Source organism: Rissa tridactyla, chromosome 6 (assembly GCF_028500815.1).
Source record: "Rissa tridactyla isolate bRisTri1 chromosome 6, bRisTri1.patW.cur.20221130, whole genome shotgun sequence".
NCBI classification, from domain to species: Eukaryota; Metazoa; Chordata; class Aves; order Charadriiformes; family Laridae; genus Rissa; species Rissa tridactyla.
This window is the reverse complement of record NC_071471.1, coordinates 1,383,035-1,406,530: the sequence shown is the minus strand read 5'-3', so window position 1 is coordinate 1,406,530 and position 23,496 is coordinate 1,383,035. Positions and strand designations below refer to the sequence as shown.

Genomic DNA, 23,496 nt, shown 5'->3' with positions numbered 1-23,496 from the left:
CCAAGTCCACCACTAAACCATGTCCCTCGGGGCCACATCGGCTGCACCTCGAGGGCTGTGCCCAGTTCTGGGCCCCTCACTGCAGGAGGGACACCCAGGGGCTGGAGCGTGTCCAGAGACGGGCAACGGAGCTGGTGAGGGGTCTGGAGCACAAGTGCTGTGAGGAGCGGCTGAGGGAGCTGGGGGTGTTCAGCCTGGAGAAAAGGGGGCTGAGGGGAGACCTTCTCGCTCTCTGCAGCTCCCTGAAAGGAGGGGGCAGCCAGGGGGGGTCGGGCTCTGCTCCCAAGGAATAGGCGATGGGACAAGAGGAAACGGCCTCAAGGATGGATACTGGGGAAAATTTCTTCACCGAAAGGGTTGTCAAGCATTGGAAGAGGTTGCCCAGGGAAGGGGCTGAGTCACCATCCCTGGAGGGATTTAAAAGTCCTCTAAGATATTTTTAAGGTACATTCTTAGACTATAACTTTGAACTTCTAAGAAACATCGCTTTTAGCCCTTCGAGTGCCATTGCGAGACCCTGCCGCACCCGCAGGGTGCACCCTCACCCCCGCCGCCTCCTCGGGAGAGAGGAAGAGGAAAAACCCACTCACCCAGGCAGGCGGCAGCACGGCGGGGCAGCGGGAGCGGGGACCCCCGGCGGCGGGCGGGACAGCGCGGGGAGCGGAGCGGGGCCGGCCCGGCGGGGGCGGGGCCAGCGGCGCCGGGCCGAGGGATCCCATATGCCGGAGCCGGCGGGGCCAGCCCGGCCCGCTTCCCCGGGGAAGGAGGCGGAGGAGAAGGCAGGAAGCGGAGGAGAAGGCGGCCGCTGCCCCGTCTCCCCGGTGAGGTACGCGAGTCCCTGCGGGCCGCCGGCCCGGCCCGTTCCCCTCTCCCTTCCCCGCGTTCCACCCTCGCTCTCTCGCAGCTGGGTCGTTCGGTTCTCGTTTATGTGTAAAGCGAGTCGACGGGTGATTAAAACTGGCGAAGGTGTTCTATTTTCCTAAAGGGTTTTTTCCCCTCCCCGCCTGGCTCGGGGGGCTGCGAGAGCCCCGCGCGGGGAGGCGGGGGTCGGCCTTCGCCCTGGAATTGCCGTTCCATGCGTTGGGCAAACGAGTTTTCCAGCTGCTTTGTTTCTGCTACAGACCGCATCCATTAGCGCCCTACGCGGCTCCTTGCTCGTGCTTTAATGAAGGGGTTCGTCGGAGTTCGGGATTTCAAATTTCTGTAACAAACGAGCCCCAAACTTCAGTACAAGTTTAACGTCTGTTTTGTGGAGCCTTTTAGCAGATTCCCCTCCCCCCGGGCTCAAATAATTGTCTGGCAGTCGATTATATATATATATTTTTTTTTTTTTTTAAAAAAGGCAGAAAAACCTCAGGAACGTTCTGTGGCCCTTTGGGGGTCTCTCTCGCCCCCGGGGCCGTGGAGGGAGAACTCGCAGCCGCTCCAGCGTTGCGGTGAAAACCCCATTCAAAGCAGTGCTGGTCCCTCCGCCCTCCCGGGTTCCTATTTCTCCAATTATTTTTTTTTTCTTTTTTCTCTACAGGAAAAGTGCTGTGGGTTTGGGCTTTGTTTTTTCCCCTCAACTGTTCCCACCCCAGAAACTGGCAAATCCGGCTGGGAGTCTCCGCTCAGCCCTGTGTGGCAACACGGGGACGCGCCCCTGAAGGCGCCGGGGCAGCGCTGCCGCCCGGCCTCGTTAGCGCCCTAATTAGCGCCGGGAGCGGCTCCTCTCCCGAGCCGCTTGTGGGGGCTCCGCGGGAAACACCGCCTTCAGAGAACGCGCTGGGCCAGAGGGGGGATCCCGAACGCCTTCAGAAAGCGCCTTTGCGCTAAGCAGAGCTGATTAAAAGGCCTCTTTCTGTGGGTCCGCGATGCGGGCCGTGCCGCGGATCCCGTGCTGTGCCGGCGGGAGGTGTGGGGGGGCCGGCCCGGCCCCCGCCTTTGTTCCCCGCGGCCGCATGGCTGAACGCCGCGCTCTGCCCCTGCCCCTTCCCCTTCCCGGGCCGCTGCCGGAGACGGGGAGGGGGAGGCGGGGGGCCAAGGACCCATCGGCGCCGGTTTCGGGACCGGCGGGGGGCCGGACTCGCTGGGCGAGGCGCGGCGGCAGCAACAATCGGCGGAAAGAGCGCGGGGGCGGCGGGGGAACCTCCGTCCTCCGGGCGCTCGAAGGGTTTGGGGAGCGCTGGGGATGCTCCGGGCGCCGGGTCACCCTCGCCGCAGGGAGCGCGGGGAACAGCCCAGTTCGGTGGGAGAAGCGGCTCTGTTAGCTGCTTCTGGGCAAGGTCTTGGAGTATCTAGAGGCTGGCGGTACTCCAGCGTAAGCAACTCAACTAAGCGCAAGGCAAAGATAAAAAGGGCCCTTAATTCTATTCTGGCTATGCAAAGCAGAGAAGAACTCGGTACGTGCTGCAGCATCCTCATCTAGTGCCTGCCCAGGCCGATGCCTGAGGACCTCTTGGCAGTAGTGGTGAAACTACTAGTGCGACTGCTGAAATCTATTGTGTGTGATGCTGTCTTGCTCTTACTTCTGCTCCCCAGTTCCTGCATTTGGAAAGCAGTTGGAAAGGGAAAAGGATGTGGTTAGCAAAGGCACAGATTATTTTAAAAAAGGGAAAAAGAGTTGTATTCTGAGAGACGATAAATGCCAGCTTTTTTTTTTTTTTCCCCCCTTGTTGAGCAGGGCAGGAGACACTAAATCACTGTTTATAACAACAGCCATGGAATATTCTAGCGGTATTCCAGAAGGTTGGACCGTCACATTGAGCTGGGTGTTGCTCTGGTACTATGGGAGTTACTGGCTGTTCTGCACAGAACTAGTTTCATAGAAGCTTACCATCTGTTATCTACAGAAATACAATATCGTGATCAAAATGTGGGCTTTTTCAGTGGTAAGGTTTTGGGGTTTCTTTTTCTGCTCAGAAATGTAATAGCAGTGTCTGTTAACTCTTCCACTGAGTGAATCAAAACTGTATCACTTCCTGCTTTCTCTAAGAGCCTAAATTATTGAGAACAAAGTGGTTGCTCACGCTGCCCAAAACAGTGATTGGGACATTCTGACATCTGGCCAAACTGGAGTAGTGAGTACTGAAGCTAGGAATGGAAATTCACCTACAGGTGAGGGAGAAGCATGTGGAAAACCCTGCAAGTCATCGCTTATCACCTGAAATGCCAGTGGCTTATGTGTTTGGTGTTCTTCTGCACCTACAGTGTTTCGGCATCTAGGATGTACCAAGCAGTGCCTCATCTCCCACGGTTATCAGTCGATGCCTGGAGAATTGTCAAGGTAATCCTTTAACTTGAAGATGTCGATTACTAAAAGTACAGAAGTACTGAGAGGTTTTTGTTGTTGGGAAAACTTACTGTGGTTTTGCTGTTACTGCAGTAGGTCTGCTGGGCCTTGGAACTGGTAGAAAGTGGTGGAAGGAACCAGGAAGTGATGGATTAGCATTGCAGTACTAGCTCTTCCTTCCATATGGCTTGCCGAGTTTAGTAAAGTACCTTCCTCAGCTTCCTAGGATGTGCACATCTCGAGTGAGGCTATCGGAATATTCAGCAGGCCTCAGTAATAACTAATCTTTAAATTCCTGTGGAAAGCAGCAAATAAATGGTCCACCTCTGTCAGGTTGGCCGGAAGTGACAGCAGGATTTTCCACTGATACAGGAGACATTGCGTATTTGGAATCTTCGCAACATTTGGGAAACTGTGGTCTAGACCCTGAACTGAGATCTGTGCATTCCTGAGTCTTCAAAGACTGAAATATGGGTCACGGACACTTGAGCCATGGTTTCCCCTCTCTTACAAGTTTTGCAAATAGGACACTTGCCCTTGGCAGCAAGGGGCAGGGCGAATGCTATGGCAGGATCTTTGGAAGATGACCCTTGGCTTGCGTTCTACAGTCAATGGGGAAACCACTGCAACCTATGGAGACAGGGTGATGAAACAACCTCTTCATTTTGGAATTGCAACTTTGTAGAATGAACCCGTACCAGTTGTGAAGTTGACCTGTTGCTTGGGTGGCTGCATAGTCTCATCTTCAACTCAGATGGAATTGTGGCTTGGAGATGCTGCTGCCACATAACTCAGAAAATCTAACAGATCCCAAGACTGCTTAAGCAACCAAGCTGTGGACAGATGACCTTGAAAGAAGGGAATGTTGTTGTAAGCGAAAGCAACTTGGTTGGAAAGACTGTTGAAGAGGGACGTATGTCTACGTATTGCTAAGACCACAGGAGTTCCTGCCTCGTAGCGTACAAACAGTTTCATGAGGTCAAGCTGTCTGGTACCATCTCCAGATTGCTGGATGTAGTCTTAAACTTGAATAAAAAGTGTCTGGTCCCTCAAAACTCATGGGAATGCTGCCGTGCTCTGAAGGTACACTGTTGCCTTTCAGGTGCAGCAACTCAACCTCACCAACTCAGGTGCAGCACCTTTGAAATAAAGAACTCCTTTCTCATTGTGTTGTTGGAGGGGCTTTGGGACATATCGGCAAAGGGAGGGATTGTAGCTAGTCCTCTGCATTTAGAGCTGAGGCCACTTGCTTCAAATTGAACTTGCTGTTGGCCCAGTAAGTCCCTTTCTGCTAACACTTCTGCCGCATCCTGCAGCTTTTGTTTCTTCCAGTTTCATTTCCGCTGTGACCTGACGAGGCTTGTGCTGATTGACTTAAACTGGCCTCTTGACTTAGGGCAGGAAACGTACAGCTTCTCTTGTTCAACTGCTCCTCATCATACGCCACCACAGCCCCCCCTCCCCTGTTGGCTGTGGCTCTCCATGGAGTATGAAACAGACCGAGGATGGATGGATTTTCTTCTGCTTGACTCAGTTAACTAAAAGATTAGTCTTTCACTTTGCACTGTATGCTGGGGTGTGTAATCCACGTGTTTCATTGTTAAGACCAGCCAAAGTGCTTCTGCAACTCTTCCTTGTAACTTTCCTGACTTCCCAACAAAATATTTATTCACTGTGTTTTTAGTAGGAAACCCTTATAGCGGGCAATAGGGGTGGCAAAGGTACCACACTTACGACTAATTCTTTTCTGAGGTTCTGGCTGCTTTGTCTGCAAGACCTTGTGGTAATTACAAGTACTGCTTTTCCATTGCATTGTGCTCAAAGCTCAACTTTCTAGAATGATCAGGCTTCTTTAATGGATGTCTTTGTTTTTCCTTCTGCCTTGAGTCATCCCTGTCTCGTCAGCTTCTGTTCCCCTCTTTGTAGCTTCCTTCTAGAGGCCCCAGACTGGTGTGTTGTGGTCTCTCCCAGTGAATTCCATTTACAGTTTCTACTTAACTCTGTGTCACTAAACTGCCCTCACAGCAGTTTTTAATCTGGTGCTGTGTGTACGTAGTTCAGTTATGTTCTTGGCCTTACATCAGCCTTGCATCGCCGTGTGTGTGTATACACACGCATATACAACAGACATGTATTTTTATATATAGCAAAATGTTGTTTTTACTGGGCTTGACGCTATTAACTAGAGCGACCTACTATCTGTTTTTTCTAAGCAGAGACAAGTACTTCTGGTTAAATGCAAATGTACAAGTTCCTTCATTTAATTTACGAAGACTGGAGTCTGACAGAAATCTCACTGCTTATTAAACACGTTGGGAGTGTTTTGCAGCTCCTTTGTTTGACTTTTCTTATCGGATTTGAATCTGGAGGCTAGGCCTGAGGAATTCTTTGCTTAGTCTTCTTTTCTGTGGCTTGTTACGGCCAGTGACTGGTCGGCAGCTCTCAGCGGGGGTGCTTCAGCTGTGGGAAGCTGGGACCCGCGGGATGCTGTATTTCAGTCGCCACAGCTTTCTGTGTGGTCACCTCTCGCAGAAGCGTGGGGGGGTGTTGGTTCTTTTCACTTCTCTGCCGTGCCGTGCTGCAGCGTGTGCGGTTCCCACTCCCCGCACTTCAGAACAACAAGAAGCAGATGAGTGTCTCCTGTTCGATTCCTGGCCTCGGTGCGTTGCAGAAAAGGCTGTATAAAAGGCTACAAATCCCTGTGGTTCCCAGAGAAGTAGGAGAGGATTAATGGAATTCATCCCACCCAGTCTGCAGGCAGGCTTAAACAAAGCCTGGAACCGCTATTATTCCAGCCAATCTGCAGCTCCTTTGTACCCGCTGAGGTGGTTCTCCATCCACTTTATAATAAAATCCAAGATGTTTGTGCCCTTCTGGCTTGAAAAAACATGGACACCCCCGGTATGCATGGAGGGAGCCTTCTGTATTGAATCTGTCTTCAAATTTACAAAGAAGCAACAGCTTTTGATGTGAAATATTTGACTGTCTTGAAAGCTATTTAAAATGTGAAAACTACATTAAAGCCTTGAAACTTACGTAGTCATATAAAATAACTGAAACAGATCTTAGCTCAACATTCCTGAACTAAGGGAAGAGGTTAGCTAGCCACACGAATCCAGATCTTGTGCAAGTGCTAGAACAGTGGTGACTTCTCTCAGCAGTCAGTGTTGCAAATGCAGAAAACCTTCTCCTCTTTAGCCCTTTTTGGTGGCCAGCATTTCCCGTACGCTCAGCCCTAGCAACACTTTCTTTGCTGTTTTCTTTAACCCTCTCCCCAAACTGGCAGTCACTCCCCAAGAAGTGGCATCTTTTGATACAGACAGAGATGGGAGAGCATGAGCCTAACGGATCTGGATGGTATCGGTTTGTTTGACAGGAGTTTCACTTCACTTCACCCAAACTACATGTACCTCTTCACATAATGCTTCTAGCATTTCAACTTTAAAACTATTTGGGGGTTTCTCATTATGCCAGTGAAGACTGTGTGAATGCTTTCAGAAGTGCAGTCTGGAAGCTGGGACTTAGGCAAAATGGACACTCTCGTCCCTTCGCTATTTCTAGATAATGACTCACCTAAAGTTAGGGTGACTCTTTAATTGAATTCAAGGTGCTGTTTATGTAACTTTAAATTAATTAAAAATGTAGATCACTTCTGTTGGTGTATCTTGAATGACTAGTACTTCATGCTATGATAGAAAATATGTATAGTCTGTGTGTATATATATACACTTCACTTCTACGCTGCGTTTGCATGTGTTGAAGAAGTTTTAGGAAATTAGTGCTGAACTACCCCAAATGGGAATTAACTCTGAAGAAAATAACTGAAGTACAAATGCTAAACAAGAAGAGACTATGCGGTCAGATAGATGGCTTCCTTGATTCAAGCAGATTAATTTCCTACTAGTAATAGAACGATGAGATTATCCCAGAAGCAGACAGGGTCGTTGATAACTCTCCTCTTCCCGCAGCCTGGCGTAGAACACCACCTCTGTCTCCCGGCGTGTCGCGGGCGGCTGGGCGCAGCAGCGGGCAGGAGGGTGAGAATGAACAAGGCATGACTGTTGAGGGCCAGGGGACCAGTGCGCAATGACCGTCTGCTCTTAAGGGCTTGTACAGCTGTGGCTGTAAGGAAAGCTGAAGTGGCTTAGGCAATATTTGCTCTTGGTGATCTCAAGAGGAGGGCTTTGAAGTGTCGTGGCAATGGCAGCTCTGCTGCGTTTGTAGGGGCGATGAGCCATTGTGGGGTCATCTTTAAGAGGTTCTCTTCCTTACTATTTTTCACTCAGCAGAAAGCTCCCCTTTTAAATTTTATTATATATGCAGATGCTTTCTTAGAGATGCCAGAAGTACTGATTTTCTCCATAGAGCTGCTTCTGCTCTAGACTGATCCTATAGTTACTTTAAGAGGACTGTCTTAAATTACTAGGAGGCCTTTGTGTACAGGTGTGTGCTTTGCTTGAGTTACACCTCTGTGCATGGTGGATGCAGTCCAGTGCTGGTTGTGTTACGTGTGGCGGGGAAAGCACGGCCTTGACACTGAAGACCTGGATACTTCCCCTGGCCACAGAGAGAATGAGGCTGTACTATCTAGTATTCCTGTACGTAGGATTGGGACCTGATTTGCTCCTTGGTTTCTATAGCATGTCTGCAGAACTGGGAAGCAGGCTGTGTTCCTGACTGCACGACTTGGGTCATCTAACTGGAAGCGTTTTTAACAAAAGTGATGTTGGTTCTTACTGACCAGGTACCATTAGGACGGGAACCAGCACCAGCGTTCTACGGCCCAGCTTCCTTAACTCTCGTGTAGGTGGTTTGCAGGTAGACAAACAAACCTGCAGACTTGTCTCCTAGGGCTCTGTGGGTCAGTTTGGGAGCATAACCACCAGAGGAAAAGATTTGATGAAGGGGTGATCCAGGGCTGCTTCGTGCTCAGTTGTGTATGGAATGTAAATGGTGTCTGGATGTTAAGTCAGCATTACATTTGGTTCAAGTCTAGATGGGATGATGCTCTGCTATGTGGGCTCAGGAGTTCACGTTTCTCTGATCTGTGCTAACTTAAATCTGGAAGGGAGAGAGCTAGTCTAATAGAATACTAAAATACCCCACCAGTTCCCGTACCCTGGAAGTTAACCAGTATTTGAATTGACTTTTAAAATTCCACATGTTTTGTCATCATTGGTCTAACTGAAAGGGGAAAAAAAACCAAAACAAACCACCAAAAAACCCCAATGGCTTGTCTGGCACAACCCCCCCTGCATTCGAATCTACAAATTGAACTTCTCATGTGTCTGTCTTCCTGCCCTAGTGCCCACATGTCAGCGACACATGTAGCATCCAAACTTTGACCATAAAGTCTTGCTGCAGCAAGGGAGACCCATCTGGAGTTTGATGGTGAATTGGGATCACAGGGATCAGGAGTACTGCCTGAGGGAGAGGGAATATTTAGTCTGGGATGAAAAACTTAAAACGTGGAACTAGGATAGTAACGTCTGGCACTGTTTGGAAACCGCCATGGTACAACAGTGTTAGCCTTCTGTTTAAGTCAGTCCTTCATACACTTTCTAACTCTCTGTATGTTTTGAAAGTATTCTTACTAGGCAAAAAAAAAAGTGTCAAAGTGAGGCCCCATAGAAAGGCAGCTTAAACTAGTCTTCTTGCAATTAGTTGTGTCGCTCTTAAATTTGACTTCCTCTTAGTTTGGCAACTAGCATGGAAAAAGCCTCCTTCAGATAGTTGTTCAGCCTGATCTTCAGGGAGGGCCTGTAGATAGACTGGAACAGAATTCGCCTTAGGTTTGTGGGGAAAATAGGCAGGAAATAACATCTCGATCTAGCTGCACCTGAGTATTTTTGAATGGTCTTACTGAAAACAGGCAGCAGAAAGAATTAGTGATGAGGCGGGGCTGTGATCGTGTGGCTCTTCAGCTTTAACATTCTATAAAACAGGGATTCAGCGTTAATGTTTAACTAGATAATTTGCATTCTGGTGTCATCCAGTGTTGAGCTTTGGACTGGATCCTTAACTGACTGATATTTCGCCGTTGCTTTCTCTGTCTTGTATGGGGAATCTTCAGCCTTTGGTTTCAGTCAGCCTTCGGCTCAAAGCTTGCCACGTGTAATGGGATGTCCTTCTTGCAAGGTTGTCTGAAATACACTTTTGTAGAGTGGTGACCATGATAGAAAGCAGTGGCAAGCTAGTCCTTGTAATGCCTTTTGTGGTCCTCGCCCGCTTTTGCAGGCAAGGTGTATTTATAATATTCTGAGATTAACTGATATACAGTGACTAGAAAATTCTTTACAGCACTGGTACAGAAGCTTCCAGATAAGGTTGCAAATACGAACAGAAACGGAATACTAGAAAACTGGGGGGAGGGGGCTTCTAGAAGCTATAAAAGGTGCTGACTGCAGCATCACTCTGAAGCAGAAAGACTGGTGCTGTGTGAATGGTTTTGATACTTAAGCTCTACCATCCGTGCCCGAGGGGGTAACACTAACAGCTGCAGTTGATGTGCTCTGCCCCTTTGCTGCGTATTTTTGCCTTAGCACACAGGAGCTGAAAGGAATGTGTCCTAATCTGGCATGTCTTTAAATACCAGCACTGTAAAAGTGAGCGTACACAAATACAGACTGCAGTTCAGTCCAGCATTGGAGCTCATCACTGTCATCGGCCAGAACAGAGGTGATGGGTTGTACAATAGGTACCAGTACGGCCTCGGTAGCTGTGTCTTAGAGCTCGGACTTGCCTGCATGGAAGTTAAATGCTTCACTTAGTCACTCCTCAGAAAATGAGGCCAGGTGTCCTCAATGATGTCACTGCCAGACTCCAAAACTTCAGAATACTATCCTTATTGTCAGTACAAAGAACTGGCTCTTTTCACTCAATCTGCTGCACACAAAGCAAAGGATTTCATGTTGGTGCTTGTGCATTTCGTGCAAAATCCCTTGAACTAAATGACTCGTACTTCGGAGGCTTTCATTCTGGAAAACACAGCCCTCCCTTCTAGCTTGAACGGGAAAGAGTCTGCAGTGGACACAGCAGGTTAAAGCAACTGAAAACTGCAGTCGAAATATAGACTGGTGCTTGAAAGATGTGGTCCTGCTCCTCTCCCGCTGTCAGCGCGGTACCTGTTTCAGGGAACTGATCCTGATGAAAGCACCTGAAGAAGGCAAGTCTGTCCGTTCTGGCAGACTTCTCCAGTTGTATTTGCTTGGAGCAGCTGGGAAGCTCCCTGCTCATTTTAGGGGAAACTGAAGAAATCACTCTCTTCCTTTACACCCAATAGTTACAGCAAGCGCAAGACCTCTGTAGAAACTAAATCTCTGCTGGCAGTTAGCTGTTTCCTGGCAGCGTTAAGCATTTACAACTTGTTTCTGCTTCCAGCCCTGAAGGAGTTGAAATGCTTTACTCAGTTGCCATCTAATGCTTTACCATGCTTTGAATTTCTCTGCCAACCAACACTTGAGAGATTGCCCCAGTACTTTAGTGTTACACATCAATGAGAAGCAGCGAGTGGTCGCAGCTTTCAATGTCTCGTTTTTCTACATGCTGCTGTAGTTATTTCTGATACAAAGCTCCTCTGGAGGAAGTGCTGTACTTCAATGCCCTTTGTTATTTTTTTAAAGGGAATTGCTTTTGACTGGGCAACTTCAGAATCATTTAAAGAGTTCATGTTTTGGAAGCTGTTGGTTGTGCACCTTCTGAAAATCAGGTGTCTGTTCAATCTGAGAAGTCTTCAACACATGCGCAAAAAGCATCTAAGAATGCTGATTCTGCTGGCCCAGGAAACTGCACCTTGACTGCAAGCTGCAGGCAAACTAAAGCACTTGCAGACAAAGCCTGGTTATGAGACTGCAGAAGACGGATTAAAATGCTCTTGAAACAAAATTTTCAAAGCTACTGTCAGTCATCCCTGCATTAATGTTCTTATTGACGCAACATCCATGACCTGACTTTAAACTTCTCATAGACCTTTATAGCACTAGACTGTTCTTTCCGTTGAGCCTGTTGCCATTGTGACTGTATTTTCCTATGGGATAACTGTCCAAATGGACTTCCATCTCTCACCCGTTCTGTACAGAACAAGGCACAACAGTGGAAGTTTTGACACTGAAATTATTTTCTTTGTAGGCTGTGTGCTTGTCCTTTCTTTCCCTCTTGGTGGGGAAAGAACTATACAGGAAGGCAGGCTTGTGAACTATACAGGAAGGCAGGCTTAGCTAAGTACCTTACTGCGTCTTTTTTCCTTAAAGTGGCCTTCGGTCACCGGCAGGAAATCCTAGAAGAGTCAGAGCTGTAACTTGCTCAGTGTTTCTGTTCAGTTTTCTTTTGTCATAAAGCTCATACGTAAGAGGAACTTGAAGATTAGTTTCAAAGCAACTTCCCCGCATACTGGGGAGTGAAGGATTAGGACACAGGCCTGGGTAGAGATGAGAGCCAGCGTGGCTTGTGAAGACACGCCAACAATGGGGAAATGCGAAGAGGAACCTGGGTTAGATAATCCTGTAGCTGATGCTGTAAGCAGCAATGTCCGTTCAGGCTGTGCTCCCATTAACTTGGGCACATACTTTCTTACCCTTTAATTAGTCAATTGGAAGGGAAAACCTTGGTAAACATGTAATTTTGTGTTTTGATGACTTATTTGATGTGCTAACGTGACTAGATTTCCTTTGGTCTTTGGGGGTAAGCAGTACATAAATCAGTACTGCTGGAGATGGAAGAGCTCGATTTCATAGGAATCAGAACTGTTTAAATTGCTCAGAAACCAAATGTTGCAAAAAAGTTTTAAGTTTCACTTAAACAGAACTCTCAAACATGCCAAAACATGTGTTCTTTGAACCCCATAGCTCCTTTCTAAACAGACTTTGAAAGCTTCAAGAAAACCTAACATGCTGTATTCAGGATTGTCTCGTCATTATGCCAGGCTTGACAAATCTGTCTGAATTTAAATCCAGGCAGTGCTAATCTTAGTCCCTGCAGCTTTAACTGCAGCGTGTCTGCTTCTGTCACCTCTGTGGCTGGGCACGTCCCTTTAGTGCTGTGGAAGTGGTGTTGCAGCTTAGGTCCACGTGCCATCTGAAGTCTTCCAGCAGGATGGAGCGTCTCTGCAATGTGCCATCTAACCTGGACATCTCACTTCACTATTGAACAAGTGGATCTGGAGTAGCTCCTGTGACGGGAGTATCCTGACTTTAGCCCAAAACTCTGTCCTCAGGCTTCAAGTTTTCTGTAGTAACACAGAGCCCAGCAGTAGCCTTAGAATTGAAAAGACTGAAAGCTTTAGAAAGAATGTATGTCACATCGAGCTCTACAAGAGCAACCCTTGAGTCCTGTTGTGAACTTGGGTTCGGCTCTGGCTACAGCTATTTATTACAGCTGGTTACAGCTATCTATTGCTACATTCAAATGACAGTTATGCTTGTAGTAATACTGAAAGGTTAAGTAACAAACCCCTTTAGGAGAGGCAGGGTTGCTGCAGGATGAAAAAAGCTTGCAGTACTTGCAGCTGGGGGAAGACCACACGCAGTTGTGAATCTTAAATCTGACGGAAAGGAAGGCAGCTACAGGAACTGTGAACGGGTGACTGGTTCTCCCAGCCGCTCTCCAATCTCAGAGTGGATCTACGAGCTTCCAAGCCACAAGTAAGAAAACACACACCAAGAGGCAAAACACCTTAATTACGGTCAGAAAAATGACTGTCAAGCATGGTTTTATCTCTGTTCCATGATGTTTCCTCTTGCTAAGGAGAACACGTTGGTGTGTTGTGGGGTTGGTTTTTTTGTTTTCCTTCTCAGAATTATGAGAATCGGTTGGCAATGAATAGCTCCTGTGGTGACTCAACCTGTTCTGCTGTTAAGGGAAGGAGAGCATGACTAAGCCCAAATGATGGGTGTTGCAAACAGGCTATAAAAAGTTCTGACAATGAAAGATTCTATTTGTACACTGGCACCTTCAATGCAGGTCTCCAGGGTTTTTTGGAGGGAGATGGGAGGTAGGTATAGGCCTCCTTACATTTCATCAGTATTGCCTATCTATAATCGCATTTTAAAGTTTTACCCGAGAGGTATGTTTCTGAGGAGGATTCAGAACATCTTCTGTCTACTAAAGGCTTATCTCATTCCCCTGAACTAGATCAAGGAAGTAACAGACCAGACTGTTCCAGCCTTTAGTCAGTTGATTTTTAAGGCTTGGTTTTTCTTCAAGAAGCTCAAGTTGTCTTTCCAGCATCTCTGACTTCCAAGAGGGGGGTGCTAGGGAGCAGAAAATGTAGTCTATGTGCATCTCCTCTCCCCTGCTGTCTGCTTGGTACTTAAAGCCGTTTCCATGGTGACCTCTGTGTTTTGTGGTGGTGTGGTTTTGTGTTTTTTCTTTTTTTTTTTTCTGGGGGTTCTTATTCTTCCTTAGTGGCAATAACTGTCATGTAGGTTCGTTTCACTGCTAGTCCTCAGTGACCTCTGTCGCTTTCTATTTGTGGTGTTGACGTTGCCTCCTTTTACCAGATGACATGGGCAATTGCGGACTGTTGCCAAAACATGTTACCCAAGTGTAATCTAAAAAAGTTGTATTTGGTGACTAGGATTCCTGTGTTTACCAAGGTAAACTTTGCTTCAAGTGGTTATAAAGATTGCCTCGTGCACCCTTTACTTTCAGAAAAGACAGTCAGCTGCTTTTAAGCTACTATGATGGGCAACCTGACCATCTAGGCTGAGTCTCTGGGGTTTTTTTGTGGTGGTTTTTTTTTTTTTTTAGACTTAGTAAACTTAAATGGGGGAGATGATGCTGCAGCATTTGTGCTAACTGGCCAACAGAGTACAGATTTTTGGAATAGAGCACAAATGAGTACCTAGGTCAGAAGGGAAAAGCAGAATTTATGCTCACTCTCAGGAAGTAGTGCGTATCTTCAGACCCACCTCTCCAAAAGGAGCTATCAAGTGTCTGGGTTTCTGTAACCCTCCAGCTTGTTTGCATCTCTGTGCTTCATCTGGAACAAGAGTAAGCTTTGCAAGAGCGTACTATTGTAAAGTTGCTGAGTTTATAACTCTGAGGTGCATTGTTTAACTTCATGTTTCTAAAATAAAAAGGGTTTAAACTGATACTATAAAAAGCGCTGACTGACTTTTATGCACCAAACTGCCCATACAGCTTTTCTGTTATGTACTACAATCTGCAAGCCTCAACTGCACCAATGCACGGTTTCCATTTTGAGCAGCCAGTCCCCCCCTGCAGTAGATAACTACACCACAAAATTGCTCCACGTTTTATCTGTGTAGTCTGTTGTGTTCTCATCTCTCTATCTAGTCACACAAGATTTGAGATCTCATCACGCAAGATCTCAAACGGGCAAAACAATCTCAAAACATGTGTTGTACATAAGTTCTAACGTAATAGTGACAGTTTGTGTTCTTTTGCTTCAGGGGTTGTGTTTCTGTGCAAGAAGTGCTTAGCTTGTGGGGTGCCATTCCTTATGGTGTTAGTCCCACATGTCTTGCTTGACACAGAACTCGCCTATTCTTGGGTTTTTACGGGATGAACAAGTAGCTGCTACTTCAGGCTGTTCTTGTTTGTTAGACAGGAGAGAGAACCTTGGCTGCAAGGACTGAATTTTACAAACTGCAGGGCAAGAAGAATGGACTTGGGTAGCTTTTTGTGCTTTTCACTAAGATGCTAGTCGATAGCAGAGACTTGAGTTGGTAGCGCTGCAGTGTCTGTCTAGTCCTGGTGGGTGTACCTGTGACAGAGGGCTGCCTAACTGAAGAGTCTGGTCCTGCCTGCTATAGCTTGTGTATAACCTGCCTCTTAGCCGTAGCTTGGGCTACAATCTCTCTGCACCATGGGCTAAACAGTAGAGGTCCTAAGCTGATATGACAGGAGGGACACTTTGTAATGGTGCCACTGGAGCACGGTTGTACTAGAGGCACTTTCCAGCCAGCCCCAGGCTGACTGTGGAAGTCGAAGGCGGCTCCCCTTGGGCAGGCTGGCCCGTGGGGCCTGGGTGGGCGAGCAGCGTTGGGCTGGGTGATGAAGCCGTGGCGGCGCTGCCAGGGCTGGGGGAGGCAGGAGCAACAGGGGCAGGGGGATGGCTCGGGGCTGGCGCCTTCCTTCCCTCGGGTGGCCCCGTGAGGAGCCGGGACACTGCACTGAGGTGAGCGCAGCCCTGCCTCGCCGGCGGCCCTGCAGCCCTCAGCCGGGCAGGAGCGAGGGCAGCCCTGCTCACCTCCTTCCCGCCGGCGCCAGGCCCTCCTCGCAGAGCCGGGGCGGCCGTGACCGTGAGGGGAAGGCGGCAGTGCGGGGGAGCCGCAGTGGCTGTGAGGGAAGCCGGGCCTGTCGGGGGGCTCTGGCGCTGGCGTGGTCCGGCGCTCCCGCATCTGGGGCAGCGGCAGGGCTCTGCCTGGGTCTGGCTCTTTGCTAGGCCGCCCGGAGACGGCTCATAAACTCGGTCATTTGTAGGGTGCAGCTTCCCTCCTAGCTTAAAGAGTTTAAACAAAATGTTGTCATCTGTTGGTTGAGGGCCGTGGGGCTTTCTAAGAAAGAGCTTCTTGTGTCAGAACTGAAGCCTCTGTGTCCGGTTCCCCTTCTCCTTCACTAGCCTCCCTCAAGCTTGCTCTGGGCCGCTGACAACCTCTAGCTGCCGCCGGGGGGGGTTGGGGGGTTGTGGTGTAGGTGGGTGGTGGTGGGGAGTGTCCAAGGAGTCACCTAATTTCCACGACCAAGCCTAAAACCAGACGTGTTAATAACAGCTCACTAAAACTTTTCTCCTCTCCCGCCACTTCACATTGGCAGGTATTCGTCTTCATGAAGGAAAGAAACATCTGAGAAGATCCGAGTTAGAACTGTAGCCTTCGCTTCAAGATGCCCCAAAGGGAAAATACTCATCTGCAAGTCTCATCTTTCAAAACCGTCTGCATTCTTTCAATCAAAGAAAAACGTTTTTTGAGAAAGATGACTTGTGAAATCTGTGAACAAAGCTGAATGAAAGGATACTGAATGAAAGGCGGCATGCTGTACAATGGACACTCATCTTGAAGGGGTGACACTGCTCTTAAACTAAAACGGGCACTGTAAAAACACTGATCCTGAACAAGAATAAGGATTATAGAAACTGCATCAGAATGTTTGTTAGTCCCAGAAGAGTCAGAAAATGCCATTTTTTGCAGATATTTGCCACTTGCTTTATACTGTATCTTATGATTTTTTGGGAACCATTTGATAATCACATTGTGAGCCATATGAAGTCCTATTCATACAGATACCTCGTAAATAGCTACCATTTTGTGAATGACAGCCTGTCTATCAACAGGGATAACCTGGACAGAGTAGCAAGCTACCAGTACTTGATCAACCACAGAGAGAAATGTCAGCAGCAGGATGTCCTCCTCCTGTTGTTCGTGAAGACTTCTCCTGAAAACCGTCATCGGAGGGATGCAATTAGACAAACTTGGGGTAATGAGAACTACGTTCATTCTCAACTTAATGCCAACATTAAAACTCTTTTTGCTTTAGGACGACCAACAGATCATCTGCAGCACACACGGCTGCAAAGAGAACTTCAGCTGGAAGACCGTAAATACAATGATTTGATTCAGCAAGACTTCTTGGATACTTTCCACAATCTTACTCTTAAATTGCTTTTGCAGTTTAGCTGGATGAATGCCTACTGTCCCCATGCCAGGTTCCTTATGTCTGCAGATGATGATATATTTATCCATATGCCAAATCTTGTTGCTTATCTCCAAAGTCTAGCACAAATGGGTGTTCAAGATCTCTGGATTGGTCGTGTCCATCGTGGATCCCCTCCCATAAGAGACAAGAGTAGCAAATACTATGTTCCATATGAAATGTATCAGTGGCCATCTTATCCTGACTACACAGCAGGAGCTGCGTATGTCATATCAAATGATGTAGCAGCTAAAGTATATGAGGCTTCATTGACTCTCAATACAAGTCTTTATATAGATGATGTTTTCATGGGTCTCTGTGCCAATAAAATGGGAATTGTACCACAATATCATGTATTTTTTTCTGGGGAAGGAAAGGCTCCGTATCATCCCTGCATTTACAACAAAATGATGACATCTCATGGACACGTAGATGATCTTCACCAGCTCTGGAAGCAGGCTACAGATCCCAAAGTCAAAAAGTTTTCTTCGGGGATTTGGGGTAGAATATACTGCAGACTAGTCAATATTGTGCTTCTCTGTAAACTATACTACGAGGACACATACCCTTGTTCAGCTGCATTTTCCTAATACTTGAATATCTGCATTGAAGATCCACTGAGCCAAAACAGAGCAACAACTTTTTAGCTGTTTATTCAAAATATATGTAAACATGGAAAGAGGTAAAACTTAAACGTGAATAGTTGGGGGGGGTGGGAAAGATGGTCCCAAATTCTGTTCAGAAACTCTTACTGGAATAGGTCTCCTATTGTACTGCAACTTTTTACATTGTAGCCTGGTTGGTGGGTTTTTTGTTTTGTTGTTTTTTTGTTTTTTTGTTTTTTTTTTTTTTTTTTTACACTCTTCAAGGGATGCAAGTCTGGATTAAATGAACTATAATGGACTTGACTTCTAGACTTTGAAATGTTTGGTGAATATGTGTGTTACTTTGAACTTGTCAGTAAGTCTTAATTTTTTTTTTTGTTTAAAAAAAACTATGTGAACTAAGGCACGTGATGATAAGAAAATAATCTGCTATATCAAAATGGAGTAGACCTTTCAAAACACAAGGAGAACAGAACTTCTGACTTCGTGAATGAGACTATTGCAGTAGTTTAAGGCAAAGTAAATTGGTTGCAATATTCACCATTTCTCAGTGCTTCACAGAAAGTAAGTCTGGACCTGCACAACTGACGAACAGTGAGTGCTAGAAGTGAAGACCTGCTACAATCTTTTTCTCAAAGCTCCCTAAATCTTTGAAATAGGGAAACAGTGTTTGAGTGCCCTCCGACTTGGTTGTTCTAAGTAACAAAGGAGCTCACGTTAGATCAGGACTGAACATGAAAGGATAAAAATCAAATATTACTCATGTAACTGGTTTTGCTAACCTTTCTCTGCCTTCTGAAAACTGAAGCAGTATATCTAAAACAGTCCAGTCTTTAATAAGCCAATAAGCTAAATGAGTTTTCTTTTTAACAATGTTTCTGCTTTCCAGTACTCATGGTTCTAAAGGTGAAAAGCAAGGAAACGCCCCTGAGAATGTCACTTATAGCTAATTTGAAGCTGTTAAAGACTTTAAAAAGCAAAATGTCATGCTTGCTCTAACAAAGAGAGAGGGCATTTTCTGCACAACGTTTGACTTCACAGTGAAGGGATAGGGAGATGTTGGTCCACAGAAACTCAGTACACAAATCAAAATCACTAAAATATTTCTCCTGAAGTCTTTAGCACAAGATTATCTTGAAAATATCAGGGTAGTCTGTATCCACAGACCCCTGTATCTTGAATCTATTTCAATGTTAGTATCACCTGCAGGAGGAACTAAACACCCAGCGCGTTGTAAATCAGAATAGAACTAAGTGATGCTCAAACTCCAGCCGTTACGAGTTGTACTGTGGTGCCGTAAAAATATCGTAGAGAACCAGAGTTCTAGGATGTCTGCAGTCTTTTCTTGTATAGCTCACTAATGGTGTTTTCACAGACTCTCAGGACAGATATTTTAGTTGCTAATTGCCAAACTTGTGGTAGCTCTTCCTGGAGTGGGGACACAGTCCACAGAAGGTACGGTCAGATGTTGCTTGTGAACTGATTTGTTGCTGGAACAAGTTCTAGTGTGGATAGTGTCAGAAAACTACTTCTGAAAGCTTGGATGAGTTAAGTTTATCAGTAGAGCGATAATGCAAAAGCTCACAAATTATCAAGCATCTGTTGGAAATGTGCTAATTACAGGAGCAATAGTACTTGCTTTCTGTCTAAGCCTAGCCCTTTCCTTCTGCCTGCAGTTTCTCGCTGTGTGGAGCAGCGAGGTACTTCATCTGTTTCTGCTGACTTTGCTGTAGAAGAGCTATACAGGACTTGGCAGTTTTTAACTACAAGTAGTAAACTCTTGTTTGAATAATTGCTACTGCTTGGAGCTGTGCTGCAGGTTTTAATTGTTTGAATGGCTAATGGTACATGTTAGCAGAGGCAGAATCCCGGAGTGAGCTTGCAGCCTGTTCTCTAAACTGCCACTTCAGACGGATGGTAGGTAGCTACTGGCATTAAGTGAAAGATGTAACTCTCTCTAATTGGTTTTCCTGAAGGAAAAGAAGAAGAATCCTAACCCGACCCAAATATTGGGTATATAAAGAGCCCACAAATAAATCATTTATCGGTGTCAGAATGATTGAAGAATATAACAGCTATGCTTTAGAAAGAATAAATCCAGTTCCTGTTTTTGCCTAAACAGCTTGATTACAGTACTGAGGATGTGTGTTTTTAAAAGAAAACACCAAAACACAAGACAAGCCTAGATCTGTATATAACCTGTTGGCTTACAGAGAAAGAAACGCGCACATAGAGGAAGTAGTATTCTGTGGGAAGGAAAGCTGCTTCATCAGATCTCTGCCCTGTTGTGAGCCATTTAAATCAACAAGCTGCACTACCCGAGCAAGCCACCCTGTTCACTAGAGGGAAAGAGGGGCTTCGTATGCAGTATGCAACTGAAGTAGATTACTAAGACTACAGTCTTTCCAGCATAACTGTGCTGGGATTTGTTGTTTTCACTCCTACAAGCAAAGGTAAAATAAGTTTTAAGTAGCTTATACTTCTATAGGGTAATGACCTAGCTAACATCTAAAACACTGCTTAAATGTAGTTTGCCGTTATCTTTTGACCATTGAAATACTTTGTTTTACAGCTGGTTTGAGTTTTGTTTGGATTGTTTCTTAAAAGGGCCTTAATGTTTGTAGTATGCGTTTTCTTTTGCTGCAGTGAAAAGAAGTTGCTTGTTGAATAAAAAGGAAAACATGAAGGCGCTCCTTTCAAAAAGTGGAGAAGCTAGAAAATTTCTTATTTTCTGGTTCTAAACACAGACTTAAGATTTGTACACCTTTATCTGGAACCTTTTTTAACAATAGTCTCGGTGCTCCAATGCAGGGCTGTCAGCTTTTTCTACAGATAAAACTGTCTCAGCCTGAATGGTCACTCCTCATTAAGAGTTTGACATTGTTGCACAGCATATTTAATGCTAAAATTGTTTTTACCTTTTTGTTCAGTTTGCATCCGTTTCCCTTTGATATTACTAATTTTTATACAAAGTACTCAATATTTATTCTTAAACTTTGCTCTGTACCACAAAATGACAATTGTTTTGTAAAATTTGTTTTGAATAAACAGACTTATTTCTTTTAAAAAAACCCACAAAACAACACAACAAAGGTGGTAAATATCTCTTGTTGCTTTCTTTGTAACTGACAGGCTCAGCTCTGATGCTTTTAAACGCTGTTCTGAGTCCCCTCTTCGGAGAGGACTTCAGACTGTCTCCCCCCACCCCCTTGCCCCGCTTCCCTTCTGTTCTACCTTCAGCCAAACCTCTTGTGGAACAAAAGGCAAAATTGGTGTTCCCAAGAAAGGGGACAGTTCAGAAATTTGTTTACCAAGCTTTTAGGTCTGAAGTTGTGTCAAATCGCCAAATATTAGAAGCTTAACCCGTTGCTAATATTAACTTCCAAATGCGTATGTTCTCTTTAGGCAGTCATTCCCAGGAGATGTGTATCTATCTAAATACGTTCTATTTCAGATGGCGCTTTGCACCTTTTGAAAACTAGCTGACAGTTTGGAGACCAGTGATAATAGTTTCATAGGGTATAATTAAAATCAGATAGTAGTAAGTCGCATTTTCCTATGTGTCTCCAATTTGTCTAGCATAACGTATCAAGCTCGTGTTTTTAGAAATATACTCTTTAGCATCAAGTAACTTCAGTGCATACCTGTGTGACAGGCATAACGTAAGTATAAATTCTCTAAATCATACTGAAGAAGAGAACAAAGGAAATGAAGTCAGTGACGATTGTGAGGTTTGGTTTGTGGGCTTATTGCAGGGTGGTGTGGTTTTTTGTAGTCTTTTTTTTTTTTTCCATTGCTCCCTTTGGCCTAGAAACAGAGCAGTTCAACTAAATTAAACTGGGTTTGCTTGTTACTTTCTGTTAAACTTAAATGACTTAAGTATTTGGTGGTTTAGCATATGTCATTAATAATCTCTTTCTCAGACTTTGCAGAAAGGGAGAAAAGATTATCGCTTGCATTTGAAAAACCAGAAGCTTCTTGTAGGCATATAGTCAAATATTAATTTCCTGAACACGGTGAGATGATCTTTAATACTGCTTTTTCGTAAATACATGCGAGACTTTCTCACGTCAGGTAACTAATGCTTCTAAGAAAAAAAAAAAATTGCAAAAGAACCCGAACCAAAAGCTAAACCTTGCTTGCTTTTCCAGCTGACAGACCGCGTGTAAACACGTGGCTATAAGCATTTCAGTGACTTAACTGTATCTAATTTATTAATCTTAACGAACTTCAAAGAAGTTGTAGATAATGTACTATAAATGCAGGTATCTGCATTCTAAGGACAGAAAAACGACCCTGGCTCATGTGTGCAGCCTTACCTTCTCCTTGTCGACAAGTTCTCATCGCTTTCACTCATCACCAGCACTCTGCTAGATCCTCCTTGACTGGCTTCGTGCATCACTTCAATCTGAATTAAAAGGACACATTAAAAGTGAAAATACTTAATTGCTGATGCTTTTATTTGGAGAACCTTAACTCTTTAAAAGAATAAAACCCAGATCCTACCTAGTCTAGCAAGTCACCAGCCAAGTTAAAATAACAGCGTTCTAGATGTGTAGGCTGTAACTCAAGAACACCTCTGCTCTCTATTTTCCTGCTTCCTTGGTCAGTATTGGCATGGGAGGCGTTCTTGGTTCCAGGCAAAGTCTTTATGTTCTTCCACCACAGAAGGTGAATTATCTCCTTATGGACTCTGAAATATGACTTTTTTTTGTTTCTGGCCTGAAGCCAACCCAAAGACTTCACATTTTCAAAGCTGTTTGTACAATGCCATATGGAGATGTCCAGGGAATCGTGTTGTGCCTCTGAGGAGTGTCCTTCTCCTAGCGGGAGTGCTATGTAAGGCAGCACATACCCTCAAAGCCTGAGCACAGTACACAGGAACAAGGGCTGGCCACAGGTTGACATGGACTCGGGCTTTGTACAGAATATTTTGATAAACATTAACCTCCATGCCCAGTCTTGCAGAGTTGGATCTTTTCAGGTGTGCTCCAGGCGAGTTTTAAGCAGGCTTTTCCTCTCGCCTGCAGCTTTAAAAGTCATGTGCTACTTGGGCTTACTCAAAGGCGCCCTTCGAACTCAGTGGAACAACTCACCTGCTGAGTTTGCAGCTAATCCAAGCCACTATCTGAACTCCAGTAGAGTCTGAGCACTTACCTTTTTAAGGGCTGATTCTGGGGAAAAAAGGCAGTGGCCTGTCTTGTTTTCTATACAGCTAAATTATTTAGCTGGCTGGTGATGATGATGGAATTTGTTACTAAACTATCCTCACCTGAACTATTATCAGAACAAATAAAATGCAAGATTTTATAGGAACAATGGGAGGGAAGGAGAGGGTGCATAATTTGCATGGTAGTCTTGGAAAGTAGACTTAAAAATGACTGAATGGGGGGTGTTTTTGTAAAGCCTGTACCATGCTGTTGCATCTACCGGTGTGGGAGGAATGCAAGAGATTACCCGCATTACCGATGAGAATACCTCTCCCCATCGGACCTGACTTCTCTTGCTGTTCTTTTTTGAATATTACTTGTATTATTTCCCTCAACACAGTCTGGGCCTTTTTCTGTCTCAAAACATACCTTAAAGTGCATTTTTTACCATTCTAATGATATGCTGCCCTAAAGAGCTAATAATATAAATCTTAATGCAAGGAAGATGCAAGAAAATGATGGCAAAGGGATGTTATTATTTAAAAGGTTGTGAGTGAATGGCACTGCTTATGTTTTGATTTTTGTCTTAGTTTTGGTAAACGTTTAACTACAGGGGATGTCAGCAAAGTTACAAAACATTGGTGCGCAGACCAGTAGGAATGCAACTTCAGCGGTACTCCTGTCTCTTTCACAGGTACATTTACATGGTCTAAACCCAAAGATTTTAAATAAGACAAATGAGGCATTACTTGAATTTGACAGGAAAAAAAGAAGTCTGGTCTCTGAAAACGGCTATTTTGGCTAGCTTGGGCAAATG

The 23,496-nt window shown here is 45.4% G+C and overlaps 2 protein-coding genes across 8 annotated transcripts in view; one reads left to right on the top strand and one right to left on the bottom strand.

Annotated features, from left to right (window-relative positions):
- The window catches only part of MCF2L2 (MCF.2 cell line derived transforming sequence-like 2), a 152,998-nt gene that overhangs the window by 68,087 nt on the left and 61,415 nt on the right, over nucleotides 1–23,496 (bottom strand). For all 6 annotated transcript variants that reach the window (XM_054205522.1, XM_054205524.1, XM_054205527.1 and 3 more), the window contains exon 15: nucleotides 21,849–21,937. In XM_054205522.1, coding sequence (XP_054061497.1) covers nucleotides 21,849–21,937 — 89 coding nt within the window. The remainder of the gene's footprint in view (nucleotides 1–21,848; nucleotides 21,938–23,496) is intronic.
- Nucleotides 672–20,632, top strand: B3GNT5 (UDP-GlcNAc:betaGal beta-1,3-N-acetylglucosaminyltransferase 5). 2 transcript variants are annotated; one of them, XM_054205528.1, is made up of 2 exons: nucleotides 672–826; nucleotides 16,049–20,632. In XM_054205528.1, the coding sequence occupies exon 2, from the start codon at nucleotides 16,378–16,380 to the stop codon at nucleotides 17,512–17,514; it is 1,137 nt and encodes a 378-aa protein (XP_054061503.1). In that variant the 5' UTR covers nucleotides 672–826; nucleotides 16,049–16,377; the 3' UTR covers nucleotides 17,515–20,632. The 2 variants fall into 2 exon arrangements, with proteins under 2 accessions (XP_054061503.1, XP_054061504.1); XM_054205529.1 differs by having other exon boundaries at nucleotides 682–821.

What these genes read in the sequence shown, in the direction of transcription:
- B3GNT5 (XM_054205528.1), top strand. Translation starts at nt 16,378, where the DNA reads ATGTTTGTTAGTCCCAGAAGAGTCAGAAAATGCCATTTTTTGCAGATA.